A 14,224-nucleotide genomic window follows, 5' to 3' on the forward strand; every position below is an offset into this window, starting at 1 on the left:
TAATAGAAAGTGCACCGCTGAGAGTTGCTCAGTACCTCCTGGAAGCTGCGTAACACCTCAGAATCAGGACAGAATTGGTATATTTGTTTCAGGCTTGATTGTGCGATACTAAATTAAATGAGTCATCTTTAACTTAAGCAGAATTCTCCTGAAACCAGGAGGACTAATTATACAGAAATCACTCAAGCTAGAAGGAGTTACAGTGAGGCCGTAAGGGAGCACAGCTATGTGCATTTTGGACAATTGAAACAGCTCTTTCCACAATGCATGTGGTATTTGTATGAATAAGCTAACTGCTGACTGGAAGGCATTTTTAAATACTTATTGGTGTTTATTAAACATGATGGTTCAAAAGCAGTATTGGCTCAAGGAATGCCTTGACTTGAGGAAGCTGGAAGGAGTCTTCAGGAAAAATTACTTTAAATGTATTTCTTATAATCTTTCATAAGCATTTATTATGAGCAACTGTCAGAGGTGGGCTAATGCATAACAAAAACTTTTGGATGATTAAGTATGACAGTTACTATGACACAACACTGGACTGTCACAGATTCCGTCACATATGTAAGAAAAAATGTTATAGTCAGAAAAGGACATTCTGATATTCCTAGACTATACGCTGTCTAAACCATCCCAACTTTAAAATCTACACTTGTCATGCTACATAATTCCCTGCTACAGTGGACCAGAATGATAGGAGTACCATTGTGTTGGCAAAGTATGCAGTGTAGATTATATTATAATTCAATTTGCAGTATGCAATTTAACAGTTTAGTTTTGCTGTACTTTTTAGTGCATATTTATTTACATTTACATTTATTCTTTGATGAGGCAACAAACTTTTCTGCTTCAAATTATTCAATGATGGTCAGTCTGGTTTAATTATTGCATATAAAAGTGTTTTATTCTTTTCTTCAATCTGATTGGCAGAGATCACTGAAAGCATTTAACTAGAACAGTCTCAATAAAAACTAATCAAAAGCTCCTGTGAGTTTGAGCATGGGATTTGGTGAACTCAGTAACAAATAAAACATAATTCTAAATATTCATGTTTAAAAAAATTACAAAATCTGAACAATAAGTTAATAAAGTGAAATAGTTATCTACTGTGTTTCAGATATAAAAATCCCAACAACTTTTAATTTATATATCACTATAGCAGATGACAAAATTGTGAATAATGCTATCCAGTCTCATAAGTGGTACTTCAAGATTTCTGACAGAAAACTTATATTTTAATTTTCTGTTCATATATAGCCAAAAGTAAGAGGCAAAGCCAACCTAATAGTAATCCAAGGTTCTGTAGGAGAAACATCAACCAGGGTCGCCGTGTCTGAACATGAGTCATTTCAGGAAGCTAAAAAAAGAATAAGACACCAGAATGAGAGCCAGATATATTCATCTCTGGGAAAAAAGTCTTATGGGAAAACAAGACAAACTTAATTAAAAAAAAAAAGGCTTTCAAAATCCTGGGTTTCTGAATATAGCTATTAATCTGTAGCATGTTCTGTATATTATAACATCACAGATCTTGACAGTGAAATATTTAAATTAATCAAATTCTACCCATTTTGGCTCTTTTACCCGCATCAACAAGAATTATAAATGAGATTCCAAAATGTGTTAGCCTCTTAGTAGTTTTCACTAATTTTATATGGCTGAATGTAAGGAAATGCTTATTTAGTAAAATTAATGATTCCCTTTTGTGGGAATAAACTAGTTTGAGTTATTTTCTTTCTGTACTATATATAGGGTCAATCCTGCTCTCACTGATATAATTGGCAACACTGCTATTTACTTGGACTTTAATAAGCACATAAGTAGAAAACAGAATTTCTTAAATATACTAGAAAAAATTACCTTTAATATTTTTCTCCATAAGTTTTCAATCAAGAAAGGCATACCACCTGTTTATAATCATATTATAAGCTACTTACATGTTGATCTTTCACCCTACATGATCTTTTTATCAATGTTTTAAACAAAATGCATGTCTCAATAGAGCCTGAAAATAGTGCTTCAGGCTGAGACTCTCTTAGTCTTTATGCTTGGTGGATTATACACACCAGAGGAGATACTAGTGACTGTTAGTATAGTCACATCAATTTTGAAAATAAAAATAGAGTCATGGACTTGTACTGAGCTTTATTATCTACTTGCTGTGAACTTCAAAACATGATAAAATATTTGAAAGTTGTAGTGAGTGGTCCCGGCACTCTCCCATCACGTGGCCTTCCTGCTTCACTCACAGCCTGCACTTGAGTGAATCTACTTCTTCCCTCTGCTCTTTACAGCCTCCTCACACAAGCTGTAACAACATTAGCCACTGGGAGACAGTGGAGTGGTGTTGGGGAAGGAGGCTAATGGCCTGTGTCTACATCTATTTGCTATTCTTGTGTTTCCTTCTGTCAGAGTTGGGTCTCTGGGTCTGCTTCTTTCTCTGAAAGTTGATACAGGTCCAAATGAAAACTCTATAGTGAAAAATCTGTCTCTAGTTTAAAGTTATGGGGAAAAATACCCCCCCACACACAAATTGTAGATCTTTGCAATAACTAAGCAGTGGTTTAAATTATGGTACAAATTTGCTTCTTAGAAACTTGTGTAGCTAGATTGAATTTATATTTAAGGATCAACAGAAATGCTTAAATCTAAAGCAAATTCAAGCACCTCAAAGTTCTGATGTAAATCAAAATTTGAACTGACAACATTACATGTTCTGAGCATGTACTTTTTGTTTTGTATATAAGTAAAAACTGTTAATTAAGACCTAGGCCTGAATCCAGGATTCCAGTCTAGAACTTCAGTCTTTTTAATTTATCCTTGTAAGCAGTCTATTTTATCCTCTTCCTCAGGGCATGGACAAACATGTTCAGTAAAGTACAACAGGAAACTTTTTTCCCCTCCCATTGCAAAAACTAGTATTTTTCTCTTAGCCAGTGTCAATGCCTATTTATGATATATATGTATGCACAACAGGTTGCTAAGAAAGTGCACATTTTAAAAAAGGAATTCCCAACAGGTAGTATCATTCCTATGTCCAGTGCGGCTCTCTGCTCCCTCCACCTAACATTTGTGCATATCATCAGGCACAAAGATCATTTTGATAGCTTTATCTGTGTGGCACCCCTGCTTATCTCTGAAAATAAAAGCTGACTGCTGACACAGTATTAGCCATGAATCCCCAACTGTTGGTGAATGTGTCTGTACACAGATGTGCGTGGCACAGCAGAGAAATGCTGCCTGCTTGGGAAGTATAAGCATAATCACGTGGCAGATGCATAGCACTTCACAAAGGAAGGGAATATAGCATTACATCCAAGGGGCTGAACACCATCACACTTGCTAATGGTTGAAGTTTGTTGGAGGCAAAAAGTTACTGTTAACTGAGGGACTACCATATACTGACTGCTGCTCATGAGCACATATAAGATATAAAGAAAGAGCAATCACTGTGTGGAAAGAAAATTAAGCATCACAGGATGCTTAATTATGTGCTAGCTAAACAAGAGTGCTGCTAGTCTGGGCATATATGGCATGGCTGCTGGGCTGCAACAGCACAATAAGCCATGTAAATAATACCCCTTTTTCTCCAAAATCAGAAGTATTTTTGAGGTTAGTGAGAGAAAAATTCAGTTAGGTGCCTCAGGGAGTGGTTGGTTAGTTTATATTTCTTGGGTGACTCTATTTTTCTTGCTAAATTAGACAGTAAGTCTTTTTGGTCAGGAACCATATAAACCATTTTTACAATCACTCAGAACTGATGTCCCAGTCCTTAGGTTTTAATACAATGCATGTGATTTCATAAATATTTATCCATAATGACTACTGCATAGATACTCATTTAAGAGGCCAATCAAGGATTTGCAAGATTGTTCCTGTTGGGAACTGGAAAAGATGGCATGTTTTGTCAAAGAAACAACTCATTAGAGCGATTTGCTCCGTTCCTTCCCATATATCGGCTTCTCAGTTTTGATACAGATTAATTAATACATGTGTTCATATTGGAAATAATATTAAAAACAAGCTATATTATTAAAGAAAGGATCTTTAGAAATAGTCCAAATCATAATTATATTTATAGCTAATAAAACTCTTCTCATTCTGAATAGAGATCATGCACAAAAAAAATCTCACTATACTGCTCACAAAAAGCTGTTCTTCAGGAAATATAATATCGGTTAAAGAACAACTAAAGCCACAATATTACAGGTGCTTACTCACATGCATCTCTTGAAGCCACCAAACAATTTACATTGTAATATTACACATGCGCATACACATTTGCAAGACAATATACTCCTCCTTTCCACCTTCCCCAGTTAATGGGAAGACGAAGATTTGCTGAATTCCTTGGTGAAAAATAGTAATGGCTATGAATTATTTTATCCTTTGTCCTTCTCCTTAGATCTCTAAAATGAATGCCCTGCTTGTTAATGGATCTAAAGTGCCATTTTTAGAAACTGAAGAACTTTAATTAAACACAGTAGTTCTGTGCAACTTTTTTGTAGACCACTGACAGGAACAATGATGATTGCTCTTTGTAGATGAAAATACAGCAGAGAACAGAAATCATTTCTGTGCAGAAAGTTGAAAAATCTACAAAACAGCTGTTTTTCTTTTAGATGTACTACGTAAGTGTATGAAACTCTTAAGATGTATAGATTCGTACAGTATTAGATGAATACTTCTGAAATAATGTATGCCTCTGATATTTGACACTTGCATTTCTGGCAAACATAGGTGAGCAACACAAGGGCAGTTCTTCTGACAAAATGCAGAGAAAGGGTGATTGCAGTCCCCATTGTGGGTAAGAAGGAGGTGAGAGAGAGAAAATCCTTCTGTCTTTCTCCATTCTTCTTTCTCCTTTGCATGTCAAGAGCAAGGTCATGGTGAGATGCTGAGGACAAGGAAAAACATATCTGTCCTGTCTCTGCCTAGCATTGTGTCTTCTCTTGCACTTTACAGATGGCACATTTATTTGAAAAACTAGGGAGAAGCATGAAGTTGTTCTGGGAGCTTGTGAATCCCTAATGGATCCTGATCCTACATGGAAGCAAAAGATAGGCCTAAATCCTTCTTAGCCAGGTCAATAAATCCATGCATACTGAGTAGCTACTCAGCCTCGCTTCCACATTTCTCTGCATCAGAACAGGATCAGGACTGTTGACACATCCAAAATCCTTAGACAGTTCCTCACAAGCTCTGAGGAGCATTGTATGTTTACTTTACTTTTGTTACAGTAGTAAATACAGATTAAAATACACCCAAAGTCTAAGGTCCATGGCTACAAGTAGATTTTAAATAGGTTATAATACTGGCATGGCATATCAGATATCAAGCATTATGCTTGAACCTGGTAAATGAAATTATAGGCATGAGGTGGGGGGTAGTAGTGAACAAAACAGAGAGACAGCCAGGCTTGGAAAAAACATAGTACTAATTTATGAAGAGGCAGACCTCTTTTTTTCCCCTTTGGATCTAATAACTCAGAATATTCTGTTTTTGTTCAGAAGCTTGCAAGCAACTTAACGTTAGTACATGTTATAAAGTTAAAGAGCTATGTGACACTTAAAATTCTAATAAGCTGGCAAGGTAATTAACTTTTGCATTGATAAGAGTGCAACATTTAGCTATCTCTTCAATAAATGATGTGGCCTGAAGCATTTGCATGAATTATGATTCAGTCACTTTCTTCCGCAATCCTTAGACCTTTCTCTGAATGTATATCTTTACATTTTATTTTTCCAAATGTTAGATCATTGATATTGATCTGGGAGTATGAAAAATGATGGGCAAATGTCAGAAAGTTGAGAGAACTGCTTGTGAACTCATCCAAACCTCTCTGAGATAGAAAGACTGGCTAGAAAGAGCACAGGATAAGCATTTTCTGTTTAGTTCAGAAACAGCAAATTCTTATTGAAATGGGTGAAAAATATATAAAGAATATAGAACGGAAAGGAAAAACATAACCAAGTCCTACAACATTTAAAAAACCTGCAGGTTCAAAATTTTCCTTACCTTATCCTAAGTAACTCTTCCAGGCCTAAAAATATATTGTTTACCTTTCCTCTTTTACAAGCACTAACTAGTCCTTTATGCCTTTCTCATATATTAGCCTCTTTATAGCCTTTATTTCACCTTTTATTAATAATTATACCTATTATGGCAGTGACACCAAACAAAAACAGATTCCCATTGTTCATACTGCACTGTACAGACGCAGAGAAGAAAACAGGCCCATCCCAAGAAACCTATTAACTCTTTTTTCCTCCAAGTTTATCCCCCTGTATTTGTCTGACACTCATTTGTGATGTTGCTAAGTTAAAAGGAAAATGAGGAAAACATAACAATAGACTGATGTTCTCACCATTTCTGCTAAAGATAAATACAAGAACATTCCAGCTGTAACAGTAAAAATCCAGTTTTGAATGCATGGGTCAGCTGATACAGAAAGGCCAATATAAAGCCCTAAGAAGGCTGTTAGTGCACTTATAAAATTCATCAGAACTGCAATCTTCGTGGGGAGCCCTGTACTTAGCAGCACAGCAAAATCTCCTGGATAGAGAAAAAGAAGACAGAAAATTTATTATTTATCTGATAAATATATTTTCAAAATTCCTTGGTAATAAAACATGAAGGAAAGATATGCACAAAGAAGATACTGAATGTTGGAGGACTGCCCTTAGATATCTGTAGAATTTGTTACAAATGCATGCTGTGTGCAAAAAAAAAAAAAACAAAACAAAAAAAAATATCCACTTGTATTTGTTTAGCTAAAGATAGCATACAGTATACAGGAGTGGCTTTCTGTTAGTTCTCGATGTTCTGTGACATTTCCAACTTAGATACATGCAAACGTGAAGTCACATGCTTTCCCAGAGTTTCTAAATCTTTCTTGATTGGGAACTTGCCAGTTAAAATCATGTGAGTATGTTCGCAACATGGTCTTTTGAGTGTTTTACAGGTGCTGTAAGGCAGAAAACCCTATGCAGATCTGATTCCAGTTTGAAAGTTTAATTCCAGTAATTTCAGACATAATTAACTTTGGTAAATAACAGATCAGAATCCTATCACAGAAGATTTTTCTTCTAAAATAAACCACTTCCTGACAGGCCCACAGGAAAAAGGCTTTTAAAATTCTTCTCTGTGACCATGGAAATTTATTGATTTGCTTCCTATGCCACTTGGACACGGGGGCATCACTGCACCAGAATTAAGTAGGTCTGTCTTTGCAGTTAGCTGCTCAGTATTCTGGTAATTTCTTTTCCACACAAACATGAATTCTGCCAGTTTTGTAAGAATTCCGCATCCCACCTTTTTGTTTGGGGAAGTTATCTATACAGACAGCACATAAATTAAACCAGTCATTTAAGAAAGGAAACCAGAATCCATATTTCTCATTTCAGACTTGCCAGCATATGTATGTTCATCAATACAATGTCAGGAGCAACTGTAGCCATACTGAAAGATTTACAACGAGGAGATAATGGAGGAAAAAATGTTCAATAAAACTATCCTGCTGTCCTGCCTGCTAGTACCATGATTCACATATCTTCTTTTATTATCTTGTTGTTCCTGATTAGTAGCAGGAATGAGGGCATTGTGAGGAATACGTTGTTAAATGGTTCTGCTATTGGCTCTGTATATACTCTTGGATATACTCTTGGATAACCCATTGGGCCAGACACACCCATTCGGCACACATGGCTCTTGCCCTCAGCTCACCTGTTTTTTGTGTCTGGACACAGAAGAATAAGAGATCATTGTGACCTGACAGCATTTACACCTGAAGAAGGCAAGATGGGATGGTGACCAATAATTAGGGCAGGAATTTCCCATTTCTTTGTGAAGAGGAAAGAGAATTTCCTGCCCTATTCATATGATCCATCCTCATGCATTATGCTATAGTTGGTGATGCTAGAGTGCAAAGGATTCCTACTAAGGTCGTAAAGGAAAGAATTCTTTGTGAAATTTGGAATTACAAAGCCATATATATTTCTTACCCATTTCATGAGGAATTTCGTGGCATAAAATAGCAACAGTTGTTGTCACACCTGTTTCTGTTGAGGATGAAAATGCTGCTCCTATTACCAAGCCATCAGCAAAATTGTGAAGACCGTCACCCACCAGAACCATTATTGCTAACAAGCTAATTCTTTTACCTATGAAACAAACAAACAAACAAACAAAAAAGCCCCAGGGTTATAACAGGAACAGTTACTGTAATTTTTGCTTTCATAAATGACTTGTTTTTTTCAGTAACTTTACAGATAATACTATGAAAAGCCACAATAATCAGAGGACAATAGCATCTGACTGTTTTGTCCTTATTACACTGCTTTCAATACACTTGACAGCAAAAGACAGGTTGCAGAATAATTCAGAGATGCAAATACCAGGAAGTAGCTTCCTTTGGGCCTTTTTTACTAGGCCAGCTATTTAAACAAAAAGTTAGAGTTTGGTTTGAGTCCAATCTCATGATATGCCCTAAGGGTTTCCCATTAATCCTTCTTTGGCTGCTGAAATTCACACAAGTTTTCCTGTGTCTCAGATTTTTTTTTCCTTAAAAGGGGGGAATTTTTCCACCATCATTCACAGAATTGCACAGCTCTAATGAAGAGGAATATTTAGTTTCATGCAGCTGATCATCGTAATACTGTAAGGCATTTTAATACTGAGCAATATTTTCAGGGTCTGTTCTTTATGCAATTGTATAACATTGAAAAATAAAGATGAAAGGCAATAAATCTCAGAGTATCACTATTAGTACAGTGTTGCAGCATGCTCATTTCCAACTTTTGTTCCAATCAATTAATGGCCATTATGCTCATAGTACTCCTGTCTGTAGCATCACTCATGGATGCAGATGGCTGTTTTCTTTCCCCTACTGTTCTGTGCCCTTCCTTTAGTGTGGAACAGCACAGTGGATGTCCATGATCAGGCATCTGTCATGAGAGGAAAGGCAGTACTGGTGACAGAGGTACTGGAACCAAGCTCAGGACTTAGAGACAGTCTCTCTGTGTAGCCTGTAGCCCAGACAGTGGGGAACGTGCTGAGTGGATTCATGGGGAAGGATTTTATCCCTTCAAGCTGCAATGAAGCTCAATATTCAGGCTCGATGTCTAGGCTTGGCAACATATAACAAACTCCCCTATCCCGTACTTTGGTCCATCCATTTTATCCACACTCATTAAAATACAAGCAGGATCTCCTACATGCCACTCAGGAAACTCCTCCAGTTCCTCTCTGTCTAGCATGGAGAGAACACATTGCAAAAGGCTGGTTTTATGCCTGAAGAAGCAGGGTCAAGATTTGGGCCCCAAGCATCCCAATCTTGCTGACCCCACAAGGACATAACATGACAGTCCAAGGAGCTAATGTGGAGCTGCACAGAACTGTCTGAGCATTGTTGTTACAAGGTTTTACTTCAGTAACATTTTTCCAGAGAACACCATTTTATAGTGATGGGGGAGATGTTTTTCTTACATAAACTGGCTAGAACTGAAGCCTTCAGACTATTATAAAAAAAACACACAGCACATAAAAGCCTAACAACTGTATTCAGAAAATCCTCCCCAGTTGCCTGGGAGCTCTGCGGGTTCAGAAATATTGGCAGGCTTGTTAGATTTTCCTGCCAGCTTACAGAGTCAGACGTGGATGTCCCCAGCTTGCCCAGCTCTTTCTAAACACTATGGGCAGTTTATAATCAATAGTGCAGGGCCTGAGTTACGCAGAGATGATAGATTGCTCCACTACATCAAGTTTGTGATTTGTAACAAGTACTGGAGAGGGTGAAATCATGGCCTGCCCTGAGATATTATTAATGTGTTATTTTCAAGTATCTGATTGTTGAAAAAGACATAGCATAATTACTGGAATCCATTCCAGCATGTTGTCTATAACGTAACATAGGGGTCAGGTCAACATTATAGAGCATTTGCAAATGTAAGCTTTGTTAACTTACTTGACTGAACATTAAGAAGATGCATTCAGAAACAAATCTGAATGCTTTTCTTCATTTATTTTCAACCTATTTTAAAGTAAAGCTTCATTATTAGCAATTGCATCATATTGCTGCAACCATAACTAGTAACTCAGTGCCTTAAATACTTCTACAAAGCCTCTTCTTCTGAAACAGTCCCACATTCACTTTGATAATTTTAGTCGATTCTCTGCTTAAATAGGTGATTGGAACTCGTAAGAGATTCTATTCCGTAATTTTTCATAAAGCTAATGGCAGCAGGATTCCCGCCATAGATTACGATTTTTAAGCTCTGAATAACAGGGTTTAAGCAAACATTTACCCATAAATAGATCTTTTTTTCAATGTTTTCACTACTCATAGAGCAAAAATATTTCCAGTTAACATAATGTGTCACTGAGAATACCAAATATAAAATGCTACTCTGATCTTTTGAGATACTGATAGAAAAGAAAATGTGGATATCCCAGAAAGAAAGGGCCAGTGGAGAGGTCTTTCTCTTCCAGTAGCTTTCTGAGTTTCTCACTGGCTAAAGTGACTGACTGGTCTGCCAGTCCTACTCGACATGCATTTATAGAGAAGTCTGGCATTTCACTCAGAGCTTTCTAATATAGAGGTAGAATTGAGCTATTATCAAAAAAATGGAACCAAAAAAAATATTACTAAGAAACTATCTCAAATTGATTTTACTCCATTTGGAACAACTAACTTGGAGATCATTAGAAACATGTTTATGCCTAGTAGGTAGAGATGACTGAATGGAATGGAAACATGCAGAGATGAAGTAGACAGTCATGCTGAAACTGGCACAGGATTATGTACTGATGGAAAGGTGAGACTCAAGAAATGGAAATCCAGTTTTCAAAAAGTGAATGGAAATAAAATCCATAAGAACAGAGAAAAACATTAAAGAGCTGTAGGAAGATAGTGAAATTGTTAAATAACCTGAGCTCATGACTTGAGATCTGAGATCATAAAATAAAGGGGAATAGATTATAGTATATAAATTGATTTCAATTAAAATGCTATTCCCTCAGTTGAATAACTACAACTCTGTTAAGTTCAATGAGGTCACATAGGTACAGTTAAAGGCAGAGTTTGATTTTAGCTCTATTTTCCCTTTTCCTCAAGTAAGCAACAGCGAAACAGAGTAGAAAAGAATTACTTCAAAGCTCTCTGAAGAAAACAGTTTATCCTAAAACTGAGCGCTATCAACAGCCCAGAATTCCATACATGCAATAAATCATTATGAGTTTAAAGAAGCTATTGCTTTACCATGTAAGAGAAGAAAGAAGCAGAATTATACTAGTATAGTGAGCCAAAAAAAAAAAAAAAAAAAAAAAAAAAAAACAATGATTTCACTACCTTCAGAAATAAAGGCCCAAGCAAAGTTTACAACTATAAAAATCTGTTTTGTATTAAATTTTGGATGTTTCTCTTTAAGCAAAAGCTTTAGAAAAATAGTTTGCAACAGTGAGTAAACAAACACTGAAGCATGGACAGTATAAGATTAATGAACTTCACAATCACAGGGTTGGCAGCTGGAAAGATCTTTAAGCAGAGATTTAATCATGTAGCCAAGCACCATCAGATGTGGTGATGCAGCACATCATAGCAAACACAGAGCTAAGCCAGCTTCACACTTTCAATTCCATCTTAGGTCTTAAGGCTTTTCCTGTTGCTTGTTTAGTTTTTTTTTATTGATACTAACTTTTTTTGCTGATCGCCTTATTGTCTGGAGGAAGTTCAGCAGACTCAGAATCTTCTGGGCTTCTCTAATCAAAAGGAAAAATAATGGATCAGTGTTAAAGGGCTCTTCCAGCTGCTGCTATAATAGAGGAAAACATCAAAAAAATTCATGCTTTTTAAAATAAAGTTAGTTGTGTCTATCTGCAAACATATGATTAGGATTATTTATTGAGCACTGTCAGTGTGATTGGTACAGCAGGAACACTTAAAAAAAAGAAACCTCCCTTGCCCAGAAGAGGCTACAGTCTAATTCAGGTAGGAAGAAAGACATTCATGAGTGTTGTTGTACCCCAGGAAAATCATACTTCTGCTTGAATTCACAAAAACTGGAGCCAAATGCAGGACTGAAAAGGACATGATAATTCAGATTATGTCTCTCAATTTTGTCATGACAGGATGATTGTAGTTTCCTACTGGGTAGTCTATTGGATTTTCAGGGACAAAGGGGTATAGATCAAAGTCTCCTTTGGGTTCATGTTCTTAGTTACTCTGTGAAAACACAAGACTAAATAAGATGATCCCAGCTAGGTTTCAGAACAGCTGCAAGCAGTGTGGCTAAGTCTTCCATCTCTTCTCTCCTTCCCCTGCCACAGCTGCTGCCATAGAAAATGCTAGTAAGGCTGTTTGTTTAACAGAAAAAAATGCAGCAGATGCAATTAATAAGCCATTTTAAACAGGATTTGTTTAATTTATATTCAGAATGAAAACTATTCTGTCAAAGACAGTGCTTGTAACACCCTTTCAAAAAATAGGAAAAAAAAAGTTACAAAAGGATATTTTTCTTTTAGGGTTGTTCAGTCTCCAGTGCCCTGTCTCCTGGCCTTTGGTTAGGGTTTTGTCTCAGCACCAGGCACCACCGGCCAGGCATAGTTGCACGTGAGTACACTGCTGTGATTAGTGAAATTTACCCTTATTCCAAGTGAAGAAAGAGACAATAGGTTTCCCCTTATCCCCTGAGTCAATTTGATGCATCCACTCTAATGTTTAACTATCAAAACCTGCAACTGTGGGGAGAGAAGGGAGAATATGAAGACTCTCCTTCTCTCCCTAGCTTTCTAGGGCTTTTCTTTTTGCCTAGATGGGGAGAGAAATTATTGGAGATTTGTGCAAGAAGGAGACACAGCAAAAAACTTTTTTTGTTTGAGACTAGAAAAGTTGAGTTTCTAATCTCTATCTTTTGTTTTGCTGGCCAACAAACATACTAAAGCTGTTATGGCAGCCAGTGAAGAGTCAACAACAGCAGGAGAGAGTGCTCTGTTTGAGTCAGCAGCCACCACTCCAAAAAATCTATGGCAGCAGTGTGTATGGACTACAAAACGGGATATGTTTTCTTCTATGGTATTAGCTTGGTTGTGATGTGGGATATGTGCTATAGAGGCATGAGGAGGAAAGGGTAAGGATTTGGTTTTTAAATTCTACATTTTAAGGGGAAAAAAAGTCTTTAATTCCCATGATTGCAGCCAGTCATTTGAATTCCAGTAATTGTTCCACTTCTAATATTTATTCACATGCCACTTCTTTGAACTCTGAGTCAAAACTCAAACACTAATCACTGACCTGAAGGATTTATAAGCTTTTCTTAGTCAACCAGTGTTTGTCTTACTATTACTCACACGATTCTGAAAAACTGGCTGCTCTTGCACAAACTAGCTAAGCCAGGCTAGTTCGTATCATCTATACATAACATTAGGATGGTCTTGCAACTGAAAGGAATGACTAGATTGTTCCTTATCATAAACAGGAAGCTATGACATAGCTCACAAATTAGTAAACATTCTTCAGTAGTCTGTTTATTCTACATTCAATTGATAGTTTCCCAACTGTGTTAGAGAGATTAGCAGCGGTTCATGAGGCTCTTGCTGATCACAACTGCTTTATTAAAATGTAGTTCACATTCTGGAAATGGTGGAGAGCTCTCATTTAAATAAGCAGTAAACTAGGTATCTAGGTATTATATATAAACTGGAGAGATTGGTTGGAAAAAGAGAAAACAGGTTGAAAGGTATGAGTCAATTTAGTTCACAAAGACGTATCTGTCTGTATACTCTCCACAGACCAAATAGGAAATTATAAAATTCCTTATAGGCAAGCACTACTCCCAGATATACACCTTGCTTATGTTACTCTTCAAATTTGTGGAAAAAAAGCCTAAGAACAGTCCAAAATTTCATCTGTCCACTAATTATACACTTAGCTCTTGCTGCAGAATATCCTGAAGTCTTTCCAATGGGAGAGTCTGCCCTTACATGTGATATATTTTTAAAAAGAATGATGGACTATCTTCAAGAGTTTTCTCATAAAAAGGTAGTATAGGAAAATGTATCATCATATCAATCTGATACAACACTTAAGTTATTGTAAAGATTTGTGCTTGTAATCTCTCTACAGATTCCTGAAAATCATGTCACGTAATAAAGGACAAATCAATAAAGACTGAAAAATAACACTGATTTATTATATTAATTGGGTTTATTTTTTGAGGAACAGAGAAAG

General features: G+C 36.6%; 1 protein-coding gene across 5 annotated transcripts in view; it reads right to left on the minus strand.

The window, feature by feature from the left end:
* Positions 1-496: 496 nt before the first annotated feature.
* Positions 497-14,224, minus strand: part of SLC39A12 (solute carrier family 39 member 12) — a 58,397-nt gene continuing 44,669 nt past the window's right edge. For all 5 annotated transcript variants that reach the window (XM_064505968.1, XM_026098800.2, XM_064505967.1 and 2 more), the window contains 4 exons: positions 11,694-11,757; positions 8,004-8,162; positions 6,368-6,555; positions 497-1,357 (listed from right to left, as the gene is read on the minus strand). In XM_064505968.1, coding sequence (XP_064362038.1) covers positions 1,229-1,357; positions 6,368-6,555; positions 8,004-8,162; positions 11,694-11,757 — 540 coding nt within the window. In that variant the 3' untranslated portion in view covers positions 497-1,228. The remainder of the gene's footprint in view (positions 1,358-6,367; positions 6,556-8,003; positions 8,163-11,693; positions 11,758-14,224) is intronic.

Source organism: Dromaius novaehollandiae, chromosome 2 (assembly GCF_036370855.1).
Source record: "Dromaius novaehollandiae isolate bDroNov1 chromosome 2, bDroNov1.hap1, whole genome shotgun sequence".
In the NCBI taxonomy this organism is placed as follows: Eukaryota; Metazoa; Chordata; class Aves; order Casuariiformes; family Dromaiidae; genus Dromaius; species Dromaius novaehollandiae.